This window comes from Poecilia reticulata, linkage group LG1, assembly GCF_000633615.1.
Source record: "Poecilia reticulata strain Guanapo linkage group LG1, Guppy_female_1.0+MT, whole genome shotgun sequence".
Lineage (NCBI taxonomy): Eukaryota > Metazoa > Chordata > Actinopteri > Cyprinodontiformes > Poeciliidae > Poecilia > Poecilia reticulata.
In genome coordinates, this window is record NC_024331.1 from 1,937,379 (window position 1) to 1,963,207 (window position 25,829).

The 25,829-nt window shown below is 38.3% G+C and overlaps 1 protein-coding gene across 1 annotated transcript; it reads left to right on the forward strand.

Moving 5' to 3' along the window:
* The first annotated feature begins 222 nt into the window (after positions 1–222).
* Positions 223–8,672, forward strand: cyp4v2a (cytochrome P450, family 4, subfamily V, member 2a). Its single transcript, XM_008404072.2, has 11 exons — positions 223–1,725; positions 1,806–1,918; positions 3,138–3,223; positions 3,514–3,704; positions 4,939–5,008; positions 5,103–5,229; positions 5,302–5,475; positions 5,552–5,654; positions 6,589–6,723; positions 7,831–8,010; positions 8,111–8,672. The coding sequence occupies exons 1-11, from the start codon at positions 1,533–1,535 to the stop codon at positions 8,281–8,283; spliced, it is 1,545 nt and encodes a 514-aa protein (XP_008402294.1). The 5' UTR covers positions 223–1,532; the 3' UTR covers positions 8,284–8,672.
* The last annotated feature ends 17,157 nt before the right edge of the window (positions 8,673–25,829 follow it).

Consider the following 25,829-nt stretch of genomic DNA (forward strand, 5'->3'; position numbering starts at 1 on the left):
TTGTCCATGCCTGCTCCTTTTATCATTCCTCTTTAATTAGTAATAATTCACCTGAGTGAAGTTATCCCCCATCCTGCCCCCACGTTCTTCAAATCTCAAACGTTTGTGTTTGTGCCGCTTTAAAATCATAGTGACACAAATTAAAATTTTTGCTGTACAAACCAGCACAAATATTTGACATAAATTCTGTTTAATTTTCTAAAAGTGGGGAGACTGGTTGACCTTTTGACCTTTAAACTTTCATTAATATCTTCAAAGCCAAAGCAGCACAAAACAAAAATGTTTGCTGCACAAACGTAGTTGAGTTGGTTGACAGTATTTTTATATGATTTAAAGAAGCTGGGCGTGGCTGGTTGACCTTTTATGACCTCTAGAAACATTTCTCAGTATCTTTAAAATGAGAATAATATTTTTGCCGCACAAACGTTTGACACCAATTTTGTCTGATTTGAAGAAGGTGTGTGTGTGGGGGGGTGCAACTTCATTCAGGTGCCATTTAATCCCAAGTTCTATAATTCTTACTTAGATTTTTTTTATTGTCGTTGCACAAAGACGCAACACAGTGAAACTGCAGTTCCATGATTATTCTGTCTTGTTGCCACTGATATGTTTTCATAGCCATGCCTGTTGCAAAAGTCCAACCGATTATAAGGTTGTGTTTGTTTAACATAATTCCTGGTTAAAGAGGTAATACATGTGAAGAACTATGGGACACAGTGTCTTCAGTCAGAAGTTTTTTTCAGATTTGCTGCGATACAGACTGCTCCAAGACATCTTTCCTGCCAGCAGCCATCACATTCTACAATAACTCTTTGAGGTAAATTTCAATTATGAGTTGCAACATTTAATTTTCCTTTGGGATCAATAAAGTAGTTTTGAATTTGAAAGATTCAATGACAACAATCCTAATTTTTGCATTTTAGAAAGTTCTGTTTTTGTCCTTGTGTGAAATTAAAGCGAGGCTTGTTGAGCTGTGAGTTCGGAGGAATTTTACTCTACACGTAGTCATTTGTATTAGCCATTGACTAAAACAAAAAACCAACATATTCATAAAAGATAAATGACACAGATACCTCTGCTACATATTAACCAGTCAGGTTTGACATTGTGCAAAATGTTGACGTTCCTGCTATTCAGTGAGATAATGAGCCGAACAAAGTTCATGATCTGAGCCAGTCAGCGCTGGTACAATATGAATGATTAACACTTTTATTGCATTATGTCTGCAAATAAAACACACCATATTTAATAACAGTTTTACATCAGTGTAAATCTATCCACTGTTGTGAATAACTACTTTGTTTTAAGGTATTAATGAAAAAACACAAACAAACAAAAAAGCAGGTTACCTGATGGCAAACAAATCTAGCATAATCAACCTTTACCCAGTAAGCAATGAGCAGATTGACCAAAGAGGGAAGGAGCAGTGAGGGCAGTGCCTTTGTCTCTTCCTATTAATATTCAGGACTCATAAGTACAGGCTGGTGCTCATTTCTTAGCATTCAAACAAGTTGGACAGACGGGATAAAAACATGGCGGTTTTACTGGGAAGTTACAGTTTACAATTTCTAGGAGCTAGCATCATCATCGCAGCTCTGACCTACATCACCTACCAGCTACTGAGCGGTTACCTCCATAAATGGTTCGGAATGAAATCCATTCCAGGGACGGGTTTCACGTACCCCTTCATTGGAGACGCACTGATGTTCAAAACCAACGCAGGAGGTAAGAAATGTGCCAGAGGACCTTAATGTGAAGTTAATTTTCCTTCTGAGCAAACCGTTTCTGTCTGCGCCTTGTTTCAGATTTCTTCAGTCAGATTGTTGGTTTTACTCAGGACTTCAAAGATGCACCACTGTTTAAAATCTGGGTTGGACCAATTCCCTTTGTTGTCCTTTTTCATGCTGAAAATGTTGAGGTATGGCAGCAACACAACATACTCACACTTCACAATGAGTAGTTACAATATCATTGAAAGGTTCAAAACTTAAATCATATTAAATCATTTTACACATATAGCAATATGTATCAAGTACTTGCTTCTTTTTATTTTGACTCTTTTCTAAAATAGAAATAGCTAACTTTTGGAAAACGTGTCCCTTGATGTACAAAACATGCACAGTTGCAGATCTTTTTGCAAAACGTTATTGCATCAGTGCAGCATGGAGTGAAGTTATCAGCTTGCTCCAGATTGCTGCATCGCTGGCTCTGGTGTTTTTCATGTTCCTTCCAAACAGCGATGTGGTTTAGATCAGGTAACATAAAATGTCATTCAGTTACAGTGATATCCAGGTAATCACACCAGCTGGTTGTATTTCTCTAAATCTGGGCATGTGCAACGTCCTGCCACAAATGAAATGATCATCACAGTCCAATCAAAGGTGGGTTCATCCCCCTGGCTTGTGAACATATAGCTACCACGGTTTTTCCTTTCACTCAACCTTCCAATAATATGCCTGGACTAACAGCTTATTTAACAGTGAGTCAATTAGTGCCTGTGTTGCTGTTGAATCAGCAGTTTGTCACCACACTTGTTTGGCCATGAAAACACATTTATATCTAAAATTCCTGTTAGAAATGATCTGAGAAACTGATTTTAGTTCACGATAAGCCAAGATCATCACAATGAACAGAAAAAAACAGCTGAAATGAATAACTGTTTGTAAGAAGTTACACAAGTTTCACTATCAGAACTAAATTGCTCCCACAAATGTGCTCTTCAACATTTTCATTTACTGAGCTGCACCAGCAAGTCTCACCATCTGAAAACAAGACAAAATGTTGGATTTGTTTTTAGAATTATTTAGAAACTTAAACAAAGCTGCAATAAAATTATTTACCAAACAATATCAAGCCATTCTCTGATATTTGTAATGAGGTGGAAGCTGCACTGAGATCTAACCATGTGTTTGGGATGCATTTGATGTTTCATCCAGTTTCCCATTGACCTGTAACAGAGTCTCAGTAATGACCTCAATGACCTTCTGTCTAGTTCAAACCTGCTTCTGCAGCCAGGTTTGGAGTCTGCTTTAGGCTGAGCTCTGAGACGGTCTTCACAAAGTTATTTCTAATAACTGGTTGAAATGTTAAAACCTTTGTGATTGACCAATTCTTAACACCTAAACTGTCTTTTGTAGAAGATTCTGGGTAATCCTGTTCACCTCACCAAGGCTTTTGCTTACAAATTTCTCCATCCTTGGCTTGGAACCGGCCTTTTGACCAGGTACAGATGTTACGTTCACACAAGCAAAAAAAAAATCCATTACATAGTCTCTACTATGTAATGGTCCTATGATAAGCCTTATCAGACTTATAGTTTGATAAGGCTGATGTTGCTAAGAAAAACAAAACCACTCTGTCAGTCTGATATGAGATGCACACTGGCATTGCTAAAACACAACAGCTAATGTTATAAATTTCACTTTTAACATTAAATTCAATTCTTTTGACCAAAGAATTGTCAAAATTGTTCAGAGTTGTGGCATAGATGGAAAAAAGCGTCTTTTTTTTCAGCACTGGGCAAAAGTGGCGACAGAGAAGAAAGATTCTGACTCCGACCTTCCACTTCTCCATCCTCACCGACTTTCTGCAAGTGATGAATGAACAGGCGGAGATCCTGGTGGAGAAGTTGGAGAAAAAGGCGGGGAAAGGTTCTTTCAACTGCTTCAGTGACGTCACCCTCTGTGCGCTGGACATCATCTGCGGTGAGTAGATTCTGCATTTTTACAACAAAAAGACAATATTCTGACAGAGTCTCATAATAAGGTCAAAATCAAATAATGTGAATGCAAGAAAAAAAGTAATAAAAAGAAAAGAAAAAAAACAATGAGAAATAGAGCAGAGATTTATTTAAAACTAAAGACTAAAAATTGAAGACAAGTAGTTCAGCAGAAAGAGCTTTGCTGTGTTTATCATTTGTTGCAAGAGAACAAGCCTGGTTTCTTTTGGTCTCTGATGTTCTGGTTTAATATATAACGGCAGATGTTTTCCCAGAGCTAACAGAAACACTGCCCATGTAGTTCATACTGCTGCCACTCAAACAGCATCAGTTTTTCTACAGCATAATGACACATTACATGTACAGTTAATGAAATAATCTGCTCAAATGGCTGTAATAAGAATTTAAAAAACATCATATTCTCAAAGACTGGTGGTGTTTGTGACACGCTACATGTCTCATGTTTACTTCTATCCTCCAGAGCATGTCTGCATTGAATATGCAATGGAAAGAGGATATGAAAGGGGCGGTATTATGTATTTTCCAGGCACAAAGTGCCATTTTATAGCACGGTCAAGTTGGCCTCAGTTGTTATAACAATGTTGTAAATATCAAATGCGACTTAATGAAATTGGGCCTCAGTCACTTTAAAAACTCCAGCTCTTTCTGAACAGTAGGGAAAACAATTGCCGTCTTTCTCAAACATGACTAAAATTAAATTAATAAATCATGATATTATTGTAGCTAGAGCTCACTTATGCTTTGAGGAATATTAATAAAACAAAATCCCAAAGTAAATGTATTTCAGAAAGATTTCTTGCTTTCCATGGTTTCCTTTCCCAGAGAAGTTTTGCTTATTTCAGTAAGATAACACAAAGTAAATGTAACCACAGCTCATTCTGCACATTCGTCTGAGTGACTGTTGAATTACTTTGTTCCAACTCTCTGTATTATTTAAACTTTCAGTTTCCTGTACACTTGAATTTTGGTCTTTGTAGTATTTTCAAGTAAATTTAATTTGAATTGTTTTGCAGAAGATGTTTTCCTTTTTTATGACACGTTTTACTTTGGTTTTGAAAGTATAGATGAGCAACTTAATATACATTCATTTCTTATTAAATAATAGACTGAAAATGTGTGTGTCTGCAGGTGTGTGTGTTTGTGCCATAATGTAGGGACAAATATCTTGATATGAAAAAATTTCTTTGCTCTCTGTTCAGAAACTGCGATGGGAAGGAAAATTTATGCACAGAGTGATTCAGAGTCAGAGTATGTCAAGTGTGTATACAGGTATGCTCTTTAGCTTCCTCACAGGCAAACGTGAAACGTCAAATCTTTGAAATAGTATCTGGTCATAAAGCACATCAATCTGTGCTGGCTTCAGGATGAGTGACATCGTCAGCCACAGACAGAGGACGCCCTGGTTTTGGCCCGACTTCATCTACTACTTCTTCGGTGAGGGGAAGAACCACGACAAGACGCTGAAGATCCTCCATTCCTTCACCTATAAGGTGAGTTACTGAGCCAGGGCCGAGCAGACAGCTCAACAGCTTAACGTCGTTCTTAACAATGTCTGTGTGCAGGTGATAAAGGAAAGGTCTGAAAACTTGTCCTACATTGAATCAGACAGCGACTCTGACCACGGCAAGAAGAAGCGACAGGCTTTCCTGGATATGCTCCTGAAAACCACGGATGAAGATGGCAACAAGCTGAGCCATCAGGACATCCAAGAAGAAGTGGACACTTTCATGTTTGAGGTTGGTGGTGAGACCAGTAGGTTATTTTAAAAAAGAAAAATATATCGCAACTGTAATCGCATGTTTTCTTTTCCAGGGTCATGACACCACAGCTGCCTCCATGAACTGGGCCCTCCACCTGCTGGGAACCCATCCAGAGGTTCAACGGAAAGTTCAACAAGAGCTGCATGAAGTGTTTGGTAACATTAACACGGCCCGCCGTTCTCTTCTTCACTTATTAACTTGGTTAATATTCCAGCCTAAAGGATTTTGAATCATCTTGTTCTCTTGTAAATTTAACAACCATGACCATCTTTTGTTAACATATAACTCCCCTCTTCAAAAACTATTGTCTCTGCAGTGTGGAATAATGTCCAACGCTTCCATGCAGTTCTCTGCAGTTTGAGCAAGAAGGCCTTTGAGCTGCTGTAAATGCTGATTTTGTAGCAGCTGAAGGAACTAAAGATGCCCCGAAGTGCAGGAGTATTAATGAAGCCATAATTAAATCCTGTACTGAAAAGCTCAATTTCCTTTTTATACCCAGAGCAACGTCCTTATCCAGCATACAGAGCCTCGCACCAGGACCTGCTTCACTTTGTCTCATTTTGTTATGTCACAGCTCCCGACTGAAATGCATTTTAATGGGATTTTATGAGAAATAGCAACATAACATAAAACATATTATAAAGTGAAAGAAAAAAGGATCCATCCATCCATCCATCCATCCATCCATCCATCCATCCATCCATCCATCCATCCATCCATCCATCCATCCATCCATCCATCCATCCATCCATCNTCCATCCATCCATCCATCCATCCATCCATCCATCCATCCATCCATCCATCCATCCATCCATCCATCCATCCATCCATCCATCCATCCATCCATCCGTCACCAGTTCATCACAAGCCAACACAGAGACAACCACAGAACATTCTGGCCTGTGTTTGGTGGAAAATTAGTACAATTCTGAACACACTATCCACACCTTGAGTCACGGTGGTGGCAGCTTCATGCTGTGGAGATGGTTTTCTTCAGCAGGGACATGAAACCTGTTCAGAGTTTCAGAGCTGACGGGAAGAGACATGGAGGTTTTACACCTGCATTTGTTTCTTGGTTGCTATGTGAAGGTACGTCGGGCCGACCCATCAACATGGAGGACCTGAAGAAGCTCAGGTACCTGGAGTGTGTGATCAAGGAGGCTCTGCGGCTGTTTCCCTCGGTGCCTTTCTTCGCTCGAAGCCTCTGTGACGACTGCAATCTGAGTGAGTCACACACGACAAGAACACCTCGGATTGACATATCCATACTGTGGTAGTTGTTCAACAACAATTACATTGTCAAGGAAAGCCGTGCATGCATCAGGATGGGTGTTTCTGTTTGATTGTTTTGTACATGTATTATTGTTCTCATGGGCTCCAGGTCAGGTCACCCTTCATCACTTTACATCACCACTTGGCACTTGTGGCTTACAAAAAGCCACAAGTAATCAGAATTAAGTTAAAATTTTACTTATAATTTGATCCACTTGTACATTGTTTTTTAAGGATATTATACAGTATAGCATTATATTTCCAGTGATACTGGCTTTCAGTTGATGTCTGCAAATATGGAAATTTGCATGATCTAACTGGTTTCACAAGGCCACAATTCCCTAAAGAAGACTGGATAATTTAAAGAAAATTTCTTCATAGAATCTTTTGTCAAAATGTGTAAAAAGTGGTTGTTAAGAAACGTTGCCTGCCAATTCCTGCCACATCATTTCTCATGTGCTTCCCGATTAAAACAAATGGAGAAACAGAAGCACTTTAGTTTAGTTCTTCATCTAAGCACATGGCAAATGTTTACAGTAGGGTGCACCGATTTATCGGTCAGCCAATTTTTCAGTACCAGTTTCCTTTATTTTGGGAGATGAGCTATCCATCAATACTTATATATTTTTTGTCTGAAATGTCATTAAACATTTTGACAGGCAGACTGGCCCACCAGGTCATGTCTGCACATTTGCAGTTAACAATAGTCACCCCACTTTTGCTATATTTAGTGACATTTCAGACAAAAAAAAATTGGTGTTGGTCAAAATTGGAATCGGTAGGCCCGGCTTTTTAGAGAACGGTAATTGACAGTCAGCCAGAAAACTGCAGTCAGTGCACCCCTAGTTTACTGTCACTGAAATGAAAAGTCATGACTTGCTTAAAAAGATTTTTCTAGAGGGAATTTTCAGAGTTCCAGCTTCTGTGCAAGTAAAGCTTGACAGAAGCTGGCAAATTTTACTTCAACCTGGAATAGTCTGTAGTTTAATTATTGTTTGATCTTACACATGTAGTAATTAGTAAAAAAAAACTGAAATTGGTTTTTACTTCCGCTGTCAGATGGTTTCAAGGTTCCCAAAGGAGCGAATGCGATCATCATCACCTACACTCTTCATCGTGATCCGCGGTTCTTCCCAGAACCGGAGGAGTTCCGGCCAGAGCGGTTTTTTCCAGAGAATTCAGCTGGAAGGCCTCCGTACGCATACGTCCCGTTCTCCGCCGGACTCCGCAACTGCATAGGTGAGAAAAGGACATTCTGGGTTTTTGTCTTTTCACACACAGGCTTTTTTTTAGCGTGCCATGTCTCATGCTGCTATTCGTGTGGTGTTCTGATGTTCAGGCCAACGTTTTGCGCTGATGGAGGAGAAGGTGGTCCTGGCGTCCATTCTCCGTAACTTCAATGTGGAGGCCTGTCAGAAACGTGACGAGCTTCGTCCGGTAGGGGAGCTCATCCTGCGGCCAGAGAACGGCATTTGGATCAAACTGGAGAAGAGGGAACCGCTTACTTCATAACTCAGATTCTTGTCATAAATTCATTCATTTATTCATGATGTTAATTTTGTAACTTTTGTAAATTGAAAGTTATTGAAACTGATTTGTAATCTAAATGAATACAAATTTTTTTTTTAACGTTTCTAGGGTATTTTATTCTTCTTCTATCGCCTTTGTAGAATGAAAAACTTAAAGGGGCGGTATTATGTAAAATCTACTTTTTTGAGCTTTTAAATCATGTTACAATGTTATTCGCTCATCAAAAACATACCTGGAGTGTTGGCTTGCTTAATCTCCCATGGCAACCACTCACCAGTGCACAGCTCCTGGGTTTACCTAGCGCCGCCCTGGAGACGCAGCTCCCCCTCAGAACTGTAGTTTCTAAGCTACCGAGCTTCCATGTCACAGAACACCCCTCCCCTGGAACTCCCTCACTCAGCTCCTTCAGACTAGCCAACAGCAATTAGCAATGAGGCAAACTGCTGAGCTCATTATAAGAGCTACTTCTCAGTGAAACGTTGGTACAAATGTTGTTAAAGGGTTAATAGAGGAGCCATGTTGTGATGGCCTCCTAAAGGCAGAGTTTCAGGAAGAGCAGGAGTTTTTAAAGAAACAGTGGCCCAATTTCAAGGAGTTATATTAGGAAGTAAAAATTCTTTTCAGCCATATTTTATAGATATAGTATTTCTAGAATAACTGAAGGTAACAGTTATTTAATTTAACTAAAATGGGATTATGTACCTGGCAATCACATAAACCTGCCCCTTTAAGATCATATATTGGTCTTAAAGAGTGTATTTGTATTTTCATTGCATCTTGAGGGTGTAGCTGTGAATACCTGTAACAATTCTTGTTATTAAATGTGGAACTGGCCTTTCTAGTGATCGTCTAAAATTCATGAAATCAAGAAATGTGACGTTAGCATGTTACTGGAGCACAAAGTCTAAGTCTAAAGGTTCAGGCCATGCTGGGGTTTCTAGCTCCAAAGGATTCCACTCTTAAAGGATGTTTTATTCTGAAGTTGTGATGTTTTATCTTTGTAGTTTACTCTTTTGTTTCTACACTTTGTCTTGTGTCATCATCACATGATGCAATATCTCTGTACATATTTTAAACCACAGTAACAGAAAAGGCGAATAATAAAATTGCCAAAATATGAATTCTTTAAGTCCTTTTCAATGCTATTTTTAAAATGCGCGTATTTCAGAAACTACTCGCAATGACACAAACAGTTACTGTTTGTGTCATTGGAAGGAGGTTTTCTTTTTCCCTATCTGTGCAAAGCAAACAAATAAAAAAATCAAAACCTGCATCATTATAAAAACATTTCATGGCTTTAGTTGCAGCATCAGACTAACAGGGGCTGCATGAACACTGTTCCTGTTGTTTCTTGGGGTCCAATCCCAGCCTGAGGGGATTCTGCATAAAGTTTTCATGTGTTCATGTGTGACTTTGTGTTTCCCTGGACTGGTGACCTGTCCATGTTGGACCCCACCTCCCACACAGTGACTTCTGATGCTGGGGAATACACAATAAGATCACCAAATAAAAAAGGTGCCAAGACTTTCTTAAGAAATTGCTTTAAAAAAAAAAAAAAAAGATTTGACTGTTTATAAAAGCAAGACAAAACAAAGACAAGCCATAATCATAAGGCAAAATAAAAATGACAATTTCTGACCAAAGCTTGACTATCAAAAGGAACAGAGGCCAGTGTGGGACTGATTTTAACGAGGTCACTTTAACAGATTGATGAAGCCATTGTAGCTACATCCCACATGAAAACATGATTTTTTTATGTACTATAACTTAACTGCTATAACTTAGTTGATCTTAGTGGGAGTATAATTGAGTTTTTTTTCTAAAATATTAACATTATATTGTGGTGTTATGCCACTATAAAATGCTGCATATGAAAGTGGAGCAACCTTTGAACTAAGATCCTGTCACAGAGCTGAAGATAATTTCACTGATTTTGGAATAAACCGAAAAGTAAAGTTTGAGCTTTTATTTTGTTCAAATAACCACCAGATGGCATTAGTGGGTTCAAAGGAGGAAACAGTTACTATGTGGAAAAGTTTTGGGCTTTACTCTAATTGCAATTGTGTGTAAAACTGTGACAATCGTGGAAGAACCCAAATAGAAAAAAGCTGTTTATGCTTCAAAAAGTAAAAATTACAAACCTTAATCATTGTTAGGGACACAAGCTAGTTTTTAAAAGAGTCAAAATAATAACCTAACGTCTAAAACTTTGTGAAGGTTTTAAAATGTATATTATTTACTATTGATTTCCTAATCAACATTTAAGCGTAAAAAGCAAACTTTGTGAAATTCTTGTTAGCAATGATCCAAAGTCTGTCAGGTTTGTGGGTTTAGAGGACGAACCAGACAGGATACAGGCAGACATATGAAAATGAAGTTATTAGTGAACTGAAATACATACATGATGCAGGAAGACACAGAGTAAGCAGGGTGACAGGAGCAGAACAGCATTTAATGTAGTGGATGATCCAGCGACAAACAATTATTCATTTCTATGCTGAGGCAGAGTCTCCTTCTTCACTCAGTTTACTAGAACTACCTGGTCTAGAGTTACACATGCACAATATTCTTCCTATTTTTTGAAGATTTAGCTGAACTTCTGGGGACAATCAGGGTGTTAGAGATTTTTTTGTGTCCATCCCCTGACCTATACTTTTCAATAATCGTTTCTCTTTTCGTTTGCTTGGAGTGTTTTTAGTCTTCATACTGTCATGGAAATCAGGAATACTGGATCTTCCAGACTCAGGTGTCTAAATACCACCATCACTTGAGACACACTCACTACACTCAGGTATTCTCCTTTCTGCTCATTGTGCAACTACTGACACCATCTGACCTCTATTGAATTAGGTCAGTAACTTTAAAGGGGCTAAATTTATATGAGATCACTTATTTTATGTTAAATGTTTTTATTTAAATGTCCTTGTGTAGATTTTTTTCTTTTTTTTCCCTTTTGGTATTTTTTGTTTGCCATAAAGTCAGGCATTGTTGATCCTGATAAAATAAATAATAAGGTAAATCACCCAAGGAGAGTTAGGGAATACGTTGTATAGCCGCAGTAGATTTCTTTCTTTCTTTAAAAAAATACCCAGCCAATATGCATGCCAAGCTTTTTGTGTAATTTCTTACAGTTATGAAGTAAATTATCCTCTACTTCTTTGTGTTGGTCTATAGCTTAAATTACAGTAAAACCCAATCAGGTTTGTAGTGGTAATGTGACAAAATGTGGAAAAGCTCAGGGGTTTATGAATATTTTTGAAAGACACACCAGTAATCTTACTCTCCTCAGAAACTTTTCCAGGTCATGACACTTAAACCTGAGTGAGACAATTACTGTAGTGAGAATTTCTAACTTTGTTATCAAGTGTTTCATGGTCAGTTCTTGAACTACATTCTAGGTGAAAAGGGACAAACATGTCAGCTCTGAGCTGTCAGCAAAACAGAGTTCACCAAGACGCCAGGGCTCCTAACACTGTCAGCATGAGAACTTTAACTCTCAAACAAGTCCATGTTTGGCCTCCAGCTATCAACACTGCATAGGACGTCCAAAAATGATTTTAGCAAATTAGTTTCAATTCAGATCGATTCACCTCAGTTTATTTATACCGTGACAATTCATAGCAAATGTGGCTCTGCGGCCCTTTAACAGACAAACTGATCATAATCAGACATGTACGATCAAATCAGGAAAACTTTCTGAAGCAACATTGAGGTTTATCATAAGAAACTGAATCACAATGAGGTCAGATGGCCCTACTGTGAGGAAGGGTAATCATAGCATGACACACTTACAAATGACCCCATTCATTATGTCACAGGATGATTTAAAGGGCGTGTCTGCAAGGGTCATTGCCTAACACCGAAATGACTTGACTGATGATGAATTGTGGGATATTTTCCATTGCTATTATTTGAATTATTGAACACATTTCTAATCAATGACCAGAGACAAGTGAGGTGCTTCATCTCTGAATTAAGCAGGAAGAGCTCATTCCTCTGAGGATCTCTAAAGAAAGGTTCATATCTCTTTAGTGAATGGCGCGTGCCAGTTTTAAATTGTTTCTAAATGTTTATCCAGATCCTAAGCAAACTTATTAAAGAAATTAGGGTATGACAACTTGACATTAACCAATTAACCATTACTGATATAAATTTGTTCTAAAAGTATTACTGATTGAACATTAAAAATTAGGTAACTTTTTGTTATTAAAGGTAAAGTTTAAACAGTAAGGATTTCTTGGTTAATGTAAAGTTGTCATAACAAAGACATTTTGAATAATGTCAACTTTGTATTAAAAGTGTCATAATTTACCGAATGACGCTTTATGACAACAGTCATAAATATTTATGAAGGCTTATTCATGTTCATGACAGATGTTATGTCATGTTTATGAAAGTGCCATGACAGTCTTATTCACCCCCCCTTCAAATAAAGTGTTACCGAAATGAGTTATAAATCAAAGTTTGTAGTAGCAACGTCAGATATAAAGGTTTGTACAAATTTACCAATAGTGTTTATATAAATGACATTCATTGCAATAATGACAAGATTGCAACATGAAAAATACTGTGAAGTTACTGGAATAGAAATACAGTACTCACAATCCAAGGTAAATTTAAAAATGATCACTATGTCTATGAGCATTAAAAGGCAGACGAAAATATTGACAATAAGTGAGAATAAAATCTGTGTGACATCAGAGATTATACACACTAATTTGTATATTGCCAAAATATGTGTAAAAAATCTGACAGACTGGCGACCTGTCCAGGGTGACCCCGCCTCTCGCCCGGAACGTTAGCTGGAGATAGGAACCAGCAACCCTCCTGACCCACTGAGGGACAAGGGTGTAGGATGGATGGATGGATGGATGGATGGATGGATGGATGGATGGATGGATGGATGGATGGATGGATGGATGGATGGATGGATGGATGGATGGANGGATGGATGGATGGATGGATGGATGGATGGATGGATGGATGGATGGATGGATGGATGGATGGATGGATGGATGGATGGATGGATGGATGGATTTTACAGAAGAGCTGTGGGTTCAACGCATTAGAATAACACATTTTGAGCAAGAATGTCCAAACTGTTTACACTATTCAGAATTTAGATAATGAAATTTACAACTTGCAGTCAGTGCAGATCACCTTAACATACTGTTAGTTTATTAACGGATTAGCACCACAATACATTAAAGATCTGCTGTTGTTGTATCAATCTTCCAGAAATGTTGCTAATTTAAAATAAAATATTTCAATTTAGATATATTGAAATATAGATATAAATGTTTTGCATCAGTAATGGCTTAACCAATTTTTGTCCAAGAGTTTTGGAGTTTTCTGAGCTGCTGTTACTGAAGGCATTCTGACTTTAATTTGCTGCATAAATACCAACAAACTCCTTACATGTTATGCCAAGAAATACAAGTGAAGAATGAGAAAAGCAGTAAAAACACATGTTCATGCATACTGCTGGACACATGACAACTCTGCAATAAGGATTAGCAGCATGAAAAGCCTTTGGTCCGTCTTTAATATGAGTACATTTGAAGTGAGACACCAGTGTGGCCTCTGGAGCTCTTGAATTAAATAGAATGAAGCCCTTTTGAAAAGAAATATGGTGATTGATTTTCTCATTTTCTTTGAAATTGAAATTGAGCTTGCTGTATTAAAAGACATATAACTTTCTGCTCAAAGGACACAGCAAGGTCTTCTAATTTAGGAATTAGGAGGGATAACTTTCAGAAATGAGAATCATTTACCTCCACTCTAACTTTTCAAATGTAGATTAACTGCAGATGAAACTGACGACCTGAGAGTGGCAGTAGAGCATCTCCAGCTGAACATGGGATCAGCAGAGACGAGCTGCCTGGTTGCTGACTGCATGGACTGCATGTTTCTAGTTCATGTATGTCAAAAACAGCAGGGGAGGAGAAAACAACAAAAACAGCAGAATGCCTCTTGCACTTTTCCATTTCAACTTGTTCATGCAATGAGGCTTTTTTTAGGTGTTAAGACTGAAACCAGCGAATGACAGACAGCACATAAAACAGCCTTTAAAAAGTGGTAGTGAACTTTTAATTGTTGGAAGTGCAAAGGTTTTGCTGAGTAAAGTCAGAACAATATCTTTTCTTGCCTCTTAAGAGCTGCAGACTGGTGACAGAAACACAACATAACTCAGAAGAAACTTTACTGAATCAGCAGCAAAAAACAATCAGTTTTTACTGAAAACTAGTAGCAAAAGTAGTGAATAAAAAAAGAGATCAAACATTTCATCACTCCTGCGATGAAATGGTGACCTGTCCAGTGTGACTTTACCTCTGGAGAGGTCTGTTGACCTCTGGAGATAGGCAGCAGCACCCCTCATTTCCCCACTGGACAAGTATGTAGGATGGATGGATGGATGGATGGATGGATGGATGGATGGATGGATGGATGGATGGATGGATGGATGGATGGATGGATGGATGTTTGAACTCTTCCTGTTTTCATGGTTACAACAGGAGTTTAGGGCTCCAGAAACCCAAACCTCCTCACTTTAGCCTCACATGTCAGATAAACTGCAGACTAGATGTGAGCGTGTTTGCATGACAGTTGGTGAAATGTCCAACCTCTCCCAGGATGACCGCCGTACACAGAGCCTGTTACCCTGGAAGGATTTAGCAGGTACAGTCAATGGATGAGTGGGTGGGGGCTTTGCTCTGATCTCTGAATGTTCTAGCAGCAGCTCAGAAATGTAAAAAAAAAAATAATAATAATAATAAAGATGAGTGTAAATGGAAACAATGGATAAACTTTTGCAATAGTTTATACATGTTTCAAGGGAATTTGGAGACATGGAACCTGAATGGACCATCCACATGATTTTGTAGATTTGGTCAAATCTTAGTGATTTTGTGGGGGTGCTGCAGTAGTGTGGGGTTCAGGGTGGTGTTTTGTGGCAGCCAGGTCCTTCTCCAATGTCAGATGACACCAGGGCTTTACCTCGACAATGATCTTGTTTGTGGCATTCTTGGACAGAATCTCAAGGTGGTAAGAGGAGCAAATCTGATAGTGAACTTAAGTCTCACCATTTTGCAGATGATGTGGTTCTGTTGTTGTCTTCAGGCCTTGGTTCATGACTAGAAAACATTTGATTGCTCCCTTTGAGAACAGGAGAGTTCTCTGCCTCAAGTAAAAGAGTTTAAGGATTATTTTGTCTCACTCATGATTGATTGTTGGAGAAAAGTCACTGTTTCTCTGTGTAAAAAAAAAAAGTCAGCTGAGGTAGTTCAGGCTTTTCTTTGGAGGTTTACCAGAAATATCCCACTGACAGCAGACCCCAGGATAGACCCTCGTAGGGGGGGCATTCATTCCAGCCCTGTTTAGTCAGCTTCAATCAAACTTCAGTTTATTTGATCAGAAATCAAAGAGACTCATGTTTTCTGTGGCAGGAATGACATCGAGCCTCAAACAGTCCTATCTAACCATTGTGGTTCACTAAACAGAGAGCATCTGCATTCTGATCTATGAAACTCAGTTCTTCATTTTCAAAAAAACTTTTTTACAACAAGAAATGTAAACAAAATAAAAATGAAACTAAACTTTTCTATATTCTGTAGCTCTTAAAGTTGCTCAGGAAGTACCTTAACATGACCACACACACACAAAAACTTTACCAAGACAACATTATTGTATTGAAATGATGAATTCATGTTGTATCTCTTATTTAATCCTCATTTGCAGAAAGAACTGAAAATGAGTAGAATTGAGACCTTTACTTTTTCCCGCAGCAGAAATAGTGCATAGTTGTGACAGCAAAATGGTCTAATAAATATAATAGGTTGTATACAAGAAACAGAGCCGAAGATGAAGACCAAAAAGTTTGTGTTTTTTTTTCTAAAATCCATGCAAAAACCTTGTTTTATGATTCCTTAAGATCAATAAGGTACAGTAAAGTACTGAAGCCGCAGTTGCCTCAGGACACAAGTAGAAGGTGTAGTGAAGACGGTGCAGTATTTATATCTACATCTTGTAGACCTTGCTGGCCCGCAGAGCAGAGACTGCTGTTGAGGAGGATAGGATGTGACAGTATCACTAGTTCTGACCGAGCACCATGCTGGAGCTTCATGACACGCTGCTATCTCTATTGGTTGCTTCTATTCACTCTCCCACACACGTGTGCAGGCACAAACACACACCACTGCTAAACACTGCTGCAGCACTCAGACTTAAACCACCCACTCTTTTCTAAACCCTCTCTCCTCTCCGTCAGCCTCCGTCCTATTTTCACATTAAATTAATGCCTCCACCCCTCAAGAAACCCAACTCAAAATCACAACCATGCTGTCCAGCGAGGATCAAGGCAGGGAGACGAGGATGGAGAGAATACACAGAGGGAAGAGGGGGCAATGAGGAAAAGATGGAAGGAAACCTGATAAAACGCTGGTAAAACTACGGCAACTGAAATTGGATTGAAGGAGAAATTAAAAATGCGAATCAACTAGGAGCAACATTTCCACAAAAACGGATCATAAACTAAAAGTTACAACAAACTCCGTGCCTAGTTTCTCTCAGTTCCCATAGTAACCGGCAAGATTGCTAGCATCCGACTTTGAGGTCAACTGTCTTGCATTGCTTAAGGCCCTATCGCTATGCAGTCTTCACTTTCTTTGAAGTGCATGAAAACCTAATCTCACAGCCAAATTGTTTGAAATGTAGGTCATGGCTCCAATTTATTAGAGTCAGGTAAGACTTAAAAATCCAACTGCAGCTCAATATATCAGTCGCTAGCTGCTTTTGTACTTTGACTCTGTAGTACTCCCAGGTTCATTTTTCATTAACCAAAAAGAGAGAGCAACAATTAGGTGAGAGCAGCTGTGAGGTCCTAAAGAAAGGCCGATGTCAACTGAATATCTGCTTCATTGTTTTCTTTTGAAAGCTCGTCTACCTGATACAGCAGGAACATGCTGTTTGATTAAACATAGTTCCAATGGGCTTATACGTGTTGTGCAGCAGTATATTTGCCCTGGCCTAAGGTAATTATTAATAAAATTAGAAATTAGTAGTTTAAAATTAAAAAGTATGCTTTTACTGCAAAACAAATATTTGTTGTTTTTATTTCCTCATATATGACCTGCAAAAGGTTTCAAATTCTGAAGACTGGATTAAAAAAAAAAGCATATCATGATAGGATAGGTTAAAGCAAAGAGCTCTCTAAAGATTTCTGTATCCTTATTCTTGCAGAACATACTAATGGCATTAGTGCCAGACATATTTTTAAACATCTGAATGTTTTATTAAGTACCATTGGGGCCGTAGACTGGAAGTTAAAAGAACACGATCAGCAAAATTTGTACACACACAGGAGTAAAACGGAAAAAAAAACAAAAAAACTTTTTAAAGAGCCAAAGACTACTCAGTGCAAGATTCAGAAAAAAACAAAAAACAAAAAAAACCAACATGGAATTAGAAGAGTAAGAACTCCCATTCACGTCTACTGTACGAGACTTCATTGCTAAAGAAGACTATATTCTTCCAACATTGGAAGAATATAGTCCTGCCCGATGACATCAAAATTAAACTGTTTGATGTAATTACACAAATTCACCTCTCTGTAGAAGAGACATGGAGCCGCAAAGGATCACAGAAATACAAATCCAACAGGAACACTTAGAGATGGGAATAGTATGGCCTCTTTCTCAGAAGGAAGGATGATTGAAGAATTTTAATGAGATATTCTTGATAAGAATCTAAAGATGAAATAAAGAAGAATCTTTCATTAAGTCAGTCACCCCAAATATGGAAACGAGAGATCTGAATTAGTTTTAAAGAAAACAAATGAAGATGCTAGTCAATCACCTCACATAAATCCAATTAAAAATCTACAGACAGAACTAAATATCACTTTACAGAGTCCAGAGTAACTTTGGTGAAATTAGTTGTACTCAGCCCAGCTCAGTGATCCAGTTCGGTTTAGTTATCCGTTTTTCTCTTGTTCATATAATTCATGTCAGCATTGTCATGGAGTGAGCAATGGTCAGCGGATGAGATGACTTTTACACCAGCAGTGAAAAATGTGTCAAAGTTACACCTGAGTAATTATGTAAACAATCATGTTCAATACTCAGTGATTACAGCTCCGAACTCCATTTATCCACATATTGTTCTTCATGTCATCGTATGTGTCCAGTACTTGGGCTCCTCTCATCATCATGGTGCGAGTATAGTTGCCGAGACAAACATGCCTCACTTGATCTGGTAAAGTCTAAAACCAACAATAATTTCTTTCCACTTTGTTTCTAAAGAAAACAACTTCTATATTTCCTTCTATATTTATTTTGGAGAGACTAAATATTCTCCAGGCTCAATCCTGTTCCGGGTTGCAGAGGGGTTGGTGCCCGTCTCCAGGAGCCAATAAGCACACTATGGGTACATTAGGGAAAGGTCGCCAGTCTATCACAGTGCCAGCACACAGACATGCAGGACAGACACCAATATACACTCTTACACCTAAAGACTTCTGAGGTAGAAAAAATATTTAGAATGAGGTCCCAGATGCCTGTAGAGGAATAAAAATACATTTCTGAAATGGCAATTTAAAAGAACAGAAATCTGTGAAAAATCAGCTGTGAGCCAGTATTTTAGATAAATACTGCAGTAACAAGATGGAAATAAATATTAGTTAATGTTGGTCTAGTTTTATAACCCGATACCAATATGTAAAAAAGTGCTGAAATATCATTACAACAGGGATTAAATGTACTATCAGTAAATATAAATTAAATACATTTACCAGTTATATCATTGTGATTCTATGAAATTAATCAGTGATTCATCTATTTAGTGCATCACTAAACTGAATTAAATCAGCAGTTTAATCTTGCTTGACGAGGCTCTGCTCTGAAGACATTTTCCTTTCCAGCTGGCATCTGATCCTTGTTTGAACCGGCACCACCTGCCTTGATTCTTAAAAGAAAAAGTGCATAACATGGTGAGGTGAAGGAGTGGAGGGACACCTGATCAGTGCTGTGGCTCTGTTTATGATTATATAATGTACAGATGCACAGAAGACAGCTGCCAAATACAAAAAATGCAGACAACAAATAAGTTTTCCGCCATCACTTTGGCGCCCCCTCTAGCGCAGCACCCAATGCTGCACTGCACACCCACTTTTTGCTCCACTGCTTCTCTTCCGTTCAACATGTGCAGTTTCCCGCTTCGTGTTGTTTCCCACAGACTTTTCTGGCTCATTTGTTTTACTATGAGTCTGATAAAAATTCATAAAATGGACAGTAGGTTTGCTAACAATGGAGTGTCTCCATTGTTGCCTTGTGTTTGTGTTACATTCAGATCACATCACATTACTCTTTGGGTTCCATCTTGCTGTGACAGACTCATGCACTCTGAGGTATTACTCAACTGTGATGGAAAATTACACAAACCATGTTGAGCCGGGCTGAGTAGATGCTACTCAGAAGGGTAAAATGTATCATGGCACAAGCATGTTATTGGGTAGGTGGTCATAATAATTTGCCTAACTGTAGAAAACAAAGTACACCATGATAATAAAACTTCCCACTTTAAGTTACATCTCTGTTTTAGTCCATGGTTTTTCTCCTTTTCTCTAATAACTAGCGTTTCTCAGAGAAAAATATTGAGAAGAAGTTACCGTGTGTCACAACCTTAACTGAATACCTGCCAGTCAAACACACTATTACAGTCAGTTTATGTGCCAAAAAGACCAAGTACAAATGGTGACCTTTGTCCTTCTTCACAAAGCCATTACGGAGATGAGAACCAGGCATGAAGGGTGAAAGAGGAGTGTTTTAAACTCCTTTCAATGCCTGCACTTATCACGATGTGGCTTTTTCACGGGAAGGACTGACTTCTTCAGAAGACCCTTGGGTACCCCACTTACCGCAAAATGTAGAAAAATGAGATGAACTGCATATCGAACAGATGGCCCAGCATCAAAAATGGCCCTGAATTACAATTTCGAGTGATTATCATTTCGAGGGCAGAGGAGTGTGTTAAGAGAAGCGTAGTAGTGTAATAATCTGCTGCCCATGACATACAAATGAGGGCCAAGGCTAATGCTTTACCAAGGTTAAAGACTGAGGGAATAGCACATCCAGCTCAATATGGTCTGAAGACTCAAAACACACCAGGGGAAATCTCGGCTTGCCTTTTGGTCAGCACATCCCTGTTTAAATCAACTTCATTCAGAAGACTGGTGAACTGAAATGGTCTTCAAGACCCTGCCTATAGTTGGTTAGATGTATATATTTTTTTTAATATCAAATATATTTTTTTACTAAAACAAAAATAATTAAAGTTACATTTTTCTATTCCACAGTTTCTATTTGAGCATTTTAGAGTATTTATTTCTAGAAGGAAGGCAAGCCAATCACAATGTCTTGTGTTGAATCACAATCAAGATCCTTTAATCTTAACCCTTGTACGTGCGAGGACTGAGGCAAATGATACAAGTGATACGGGTGTGGGGATGGTTGGACCCCATTTGTAAACACCAGGGTTAAGGAAATTCTGTATCTCCTTTAAAACACCTTAATGTATTTGATGCTTCATTTTTACATGCATAATTTCTTCTTCCAGTATTGGTAATCTCTGTGAACCCAGTTGACCAGAACGATGATTTATAGTTTTCTACTATGCATTGAAAATGTATCTGTCCTCCAAAGAAATTTGTTTCTGTCTAGACTTTTGTCATAATTTAATATCTCAGATCATCAAAACAAAAAAACTTTCATATTCAACTAAAGTCCCTTGAGTAAATTAACTCACATTTCTCAAATTAAGATTTAATGTATTTGTCATGAAATGGGGATGGTGAGGAGAAAAGCCATAGACCCAGGCTGAAGTGAAGGTAATGATGATTTAATGACAACAAGCTCAATAATCCAGACAACACAGGTGAGCAGAGGCAACGACTCACACTGGTAGCAACAGGACTCAACTTAAAGACAACTGACAAAATAGACAAGAACCCAACCAGGAAACACAGACACAGGTGGGATTAAATACACAAAGGAGTAATCAAGGAAACAGAACACAGCTGGGATCAATCAAGGAGGAGACGGGACGACACAGAGACTCAACTGAACACAGAAACCTAGTTAGTGCTACACCTGAATAAACATACCAGAACCTGTCTGACAAAATGAAGTAGGCTAACAATTCAAAATGCATCATCCTCCATCTGAAGAATGCTAAAAATACTGCACAATGCTTTGGTGATGTTAACAGCTGTTCAAAAGTGCCTTATAAATAAATTGACATTAACATTGTTAAAGGGACAGTATTACATAATTTTTTTTTTTAAAGCTTTACATCATATGGTAATGTTATTCCCTCATCAAAAACATACCATTCTTTCATCCATGTTCCAAATAAATCCTTTAATCTTTTCCACTGTGAAAAATGACTGGGTGATCCCAGCGGCACCCTCGAGGTGCAACTCCTCCTCAGAGCTGCGGTTTCCAACCTTCCAAGTTTCCACCTTACAGATAATCCCCCCCTGTGACTTCCTCACTCAGCTCCTTCAGACTAGCCAGCAGCAATTAGTAAACACCTGGTGGAACTGAGCATCTCCTGAGTTCATAATAGCGACAGGTACATTTGGAGTCTGTGGGAGGAGTCTCCCCCACAGACTCCTCTCCCCTGACTCCAGTCACCTCTCCCTTGTGGACCTTCATCCTGTCCACAGTAAGACCCGTTACTCAGTTAGTCTCACCTCTTTTCGCTCTGTTCCAGACCGTCTCCTCGACCAGAAACCTACAGTTGCAACTCTGATTATTGATGTGATTCAGTGTTTTAATGGAATAAATTCTAAAGTGACTTGATATCCAGTGGAAACATTTTACAGACATCCTTTCATGGTCAGATGCAACTGATGAGTGTTTTTAAGAGTAACTAAAAACAGAAAAACTATTTGGGGAAAAAGTCTTCCAATATGACCTAGTGGTGGAGATTGATAAGAAAAAAGATGTGCTTTGTAGTAATAACAGTAATGCACGTTATTGTTGATCTAAAGAGGACCATTTCACTAATCCACCCTCCTGTGTGAAATAAGTGCACTTTCATATCTCTAAGTAACACACTTCATAGATTTGTGCACGTTTTCCAATGTCAGTTTGCAAAGCTGAAAGGAAAGCCCTAATAGATGTCAATCCATCTATACAGAGAGAGATGTTTGTATCTTTTTCTTGATGTATAAATATCTGGTTTCAACTGTGCCTTTTTTTTTTTTTAAGGTGGCCATGTTTCATGTTTTGCGATTTCTGTGGTCAAAATCTGGGGACAGTTCAAGTGTTCTGCTTTTCATGTGGGAAAAATGTGCAGTTCCTGGCACCAGATGAAGACACCAGTAAAGTCTTGAAGTTCTCTTGGTTCAAGAAGCCACTTTCTTGAGATACAAATGCCAGCTAGTTATCAGTAAATATGCTATTCTAATTCTGATTCTGATTTTTGAATATTTTTTCAAGAACACCTTACTGCACATTACTTTTGAGCAGAGTACATTATTTATATGCTACTTTTAATAACTCCACAGTACTTGCCTTTACTGTACAGCATTTTCTCTGTTTTTACATATTTTATCTTCTATCTTTATGTGAACCTAACTGTTTTGATTGTGTGTCACATTACCACTGTAGCATCTGAATTTCTCCATTGTTGGACAGTAAAAGAATTTCTATTCTGCTCTAATTTGTCTAACTGGGTCGGTGCTGGACTCGCTGTCAGAAGAGGATCTGATTAAGACGTGCTTTCACGACAGCTACAGTCATGCAGAAGTTTTAGATTTCTTGCCATCAGTTCTCAAGGTTCAAATGAGCCTTTGCTCTTTAAAGAGCAAATTAAAAAAGTTATCAATTTTATGGAAACCAATGATGTCATTCTATAATGTTTTTGTCTTTTCTGCTGAAATTTTCCTTAATTTATAATTTTGGTTTGTTGTTAGTCCCAGTTCTGGATGATCTGATGAATGATCTGAAGCAGAGACACGTCTTCAGTGGCAGTCATGAGCAGACATGTCTACTGCGGTTTGTGTTCATGGATAAGCTGCAATGTGACATTGATGAATGCAAGGAAAGATGGAATACAAATAATATCAGTCCTGCTAAACAATCTCACTGTGGATCTGGTAAATCAGACGTCATGTCTACCTAACAAGTTTTTTTTGTTGCTTTTCTCATTTATTTAATTAACATCTGGTTAATTTGTTGCCTGTTCGGCAGCTTTCAAAAATAATTTGTCAAAACGAAAACAAATCAGCCATGAGTTAGTAGTACATCACTTTTTATTGTAACAGTTTCTGATGACATAAAAACTTTCATTTCTAAGTAATAAGCATTACAACAGCTTTCAACAATAGTCATAGCAGTTGGTAGTAACAGCTGAATGAAGGGATATAAATATATAAGTAAACTATTTTTCCTGTGCATATTTTACTCCTCGGTTTGGCAGAACAGACTGTGGGTTCCCAGACTCCCAGCCTCTGTCGTTGTGTCCTTGGTCAAGACATTTCTCCCACCTTTCCTGCTGGTGTTGGTCAGAAGGGCCAATGGCTTGATATAACAGCTGTGGCTACAATCCATTAGCTTATCATCATCAGTGTGGGACGTGTGCATTAATGGAAGTTACTAATTTTATGTAAAGCATCTTTGAGTGTCCTAATAAACCTCTATCCACCTTATTTCTGGGAGGCCTACTGGGGAAACAGTTATGGGTCTTACTTCCGGCGCCCACCAGAAGTAGCTGTATTTCACTGTAATTTGTAGGGCTTTTGGCTAATCTAGATTCATGATAGAAGTTATATCTCTCTTTTCGGTTATTGTACAAAGTTTAGTAAAACTTGTTCACGGACACGCCGTCCGCTCTCAGAGAGCTGCTGAGTACAGAGGATCGTAATTGTGGGTTTAATCATGGGGAGCGACAGGAACACGGCATTACGTTTTGTAATGTGACTTAGCAGCTCAATGTCAAATATTGGCATGAGTATCAAAACCAACCATGACAGGAGTTCTCTGACATACTGTTCTTTCACAAAGGCCAATGTGAAAGAACAGTGCGTCTTGTATATAATGAACTTGCGCTAATTTCAGAGTTGGTACAAAAATTTGCTTTCAAATTACCGAATTTCTTTAGCAATTATTCTCTATCAAATGTATTATGACCATGACCAAGTTCCATCCCTGTGTTGTACTGCCTTTACAGCAACGAGAAGATCTTTTTAAACAACCTTTAGTTCTGTCACCGGGCCTCTGCTGGTCTGGGATGGATTTCAGAAAGCCTTTTTAGAGCAAAGATGATCTGAGGTTAAGTTTTATATGCTTCGGAAAACAGAGGTCGGGTCATATTGTTTCCGCCACCAGTTTTCCCAGTAGGCTAAAAGAGCTGGGGAATGCAATTATCTCATAAATGTCACACATGCCACTGGGATTTATAATACACACAGCAAGGAGTAGCTGGAGAGAGCACTGATTTCTTTTAAGAAGTAATAAGGAGGGAGGATTAGTGCATGACGTTGTGTCTGATGGGCTTTTAGTGATTGAGAGAGGAGAACTCTTATCCTCGGACTCAGCTGTCGTTAATTCCTCTCTCCTTTTGCAGTCATGATATGTGTGATAATTCCATGTTAATTTGTAGATTAATTTAGTTCTCTCTGAGCTGCAGTGGAATTAAAACGTGATGAATAAGAATCATTTTCATTCATAAATATTCTTAGATCTGTTTAAGAAAAGTAATAAAAAAAAAAATCACTTATAATTGTTTTGAGATCGCCTATATAATTAAGAAAAAAAGACAAAAGACAAAAAAAACCCAAAACATTCTTCTAAAGGTCATAGCACTTCCATGCAAAATCATGAAGCTCAAAATGTTGAATTTTGGCTATAATGACCAAATTATAAGTTAAAGCCAGCAGAGCAGACATCCTCAAATAACTTGAAATTTTCAGGTGACAAAACAAGTTCATTTATACATTTTGAAATTCTGAAAGAGCTGAACTGATGTGTAAACTGTGGACTCAAAAAAATACATAAAAAAGAAAACAATTCTAATTATACACCATGAAGTTTACACACACTCATCAGAGACTTAGTCTCTGCTTTTAGGGCTGAAGGCACCAACACAGAAAAAAGGATGGTACTGCCACCACCAACACTTGCTAGGCTTGTGAGTTTAAGTTTTATTCTGTATTTATTTACAAACTGTATATCAGTCTATTTTCCATTTATGTTGCTTTTGTACATCCATTTTTGGGACGTAGAAGTTGTCTGCTCACTATGGTTAAATATTCCCATGCTGTCTGTATTTGAAATGAAAGGATGTCAGACTTATTTAGTGCTTTTCAGCAGTGGCGGAGCTAGACTTTTAAAGTTGGGGGGGCCAAAGGGGGGCCAGGACTATGTCTGGGGGGGCAAAAATTAAAATGTGTATATATACACATATATACACACACACACACACATATATATACCCACACGCACACACACACACACACACACACACAC

What these genes read in the sequence shown, in the direction of transcription:
- cyp4v2a (XM_008404072.2), top strand. Translation starts at nt 1,533, where the DNA reads ATGGCGGTTTTACTGGGAAGTTACAGTTTACAATTTCTAGGAGCTAGC. An exon ending in TGGACACTTTCATGTTTGAG is followed by an intron (nt 5,476 to 5,551) that starts GTTGGTGGTGAG and finishes TTTCTTTTCCAG; the next exon opens with GGTCATGACACCACAGCTGC. An exon ending in AGAGCTGCATGAAGTGTTTG is followed by an intron (nt 5,655 to 6,588) that starts GTAACATTAACA and finishes TGCTATGTGAAG; the next exon opens with GTACGTCGGGCCGACCCATC.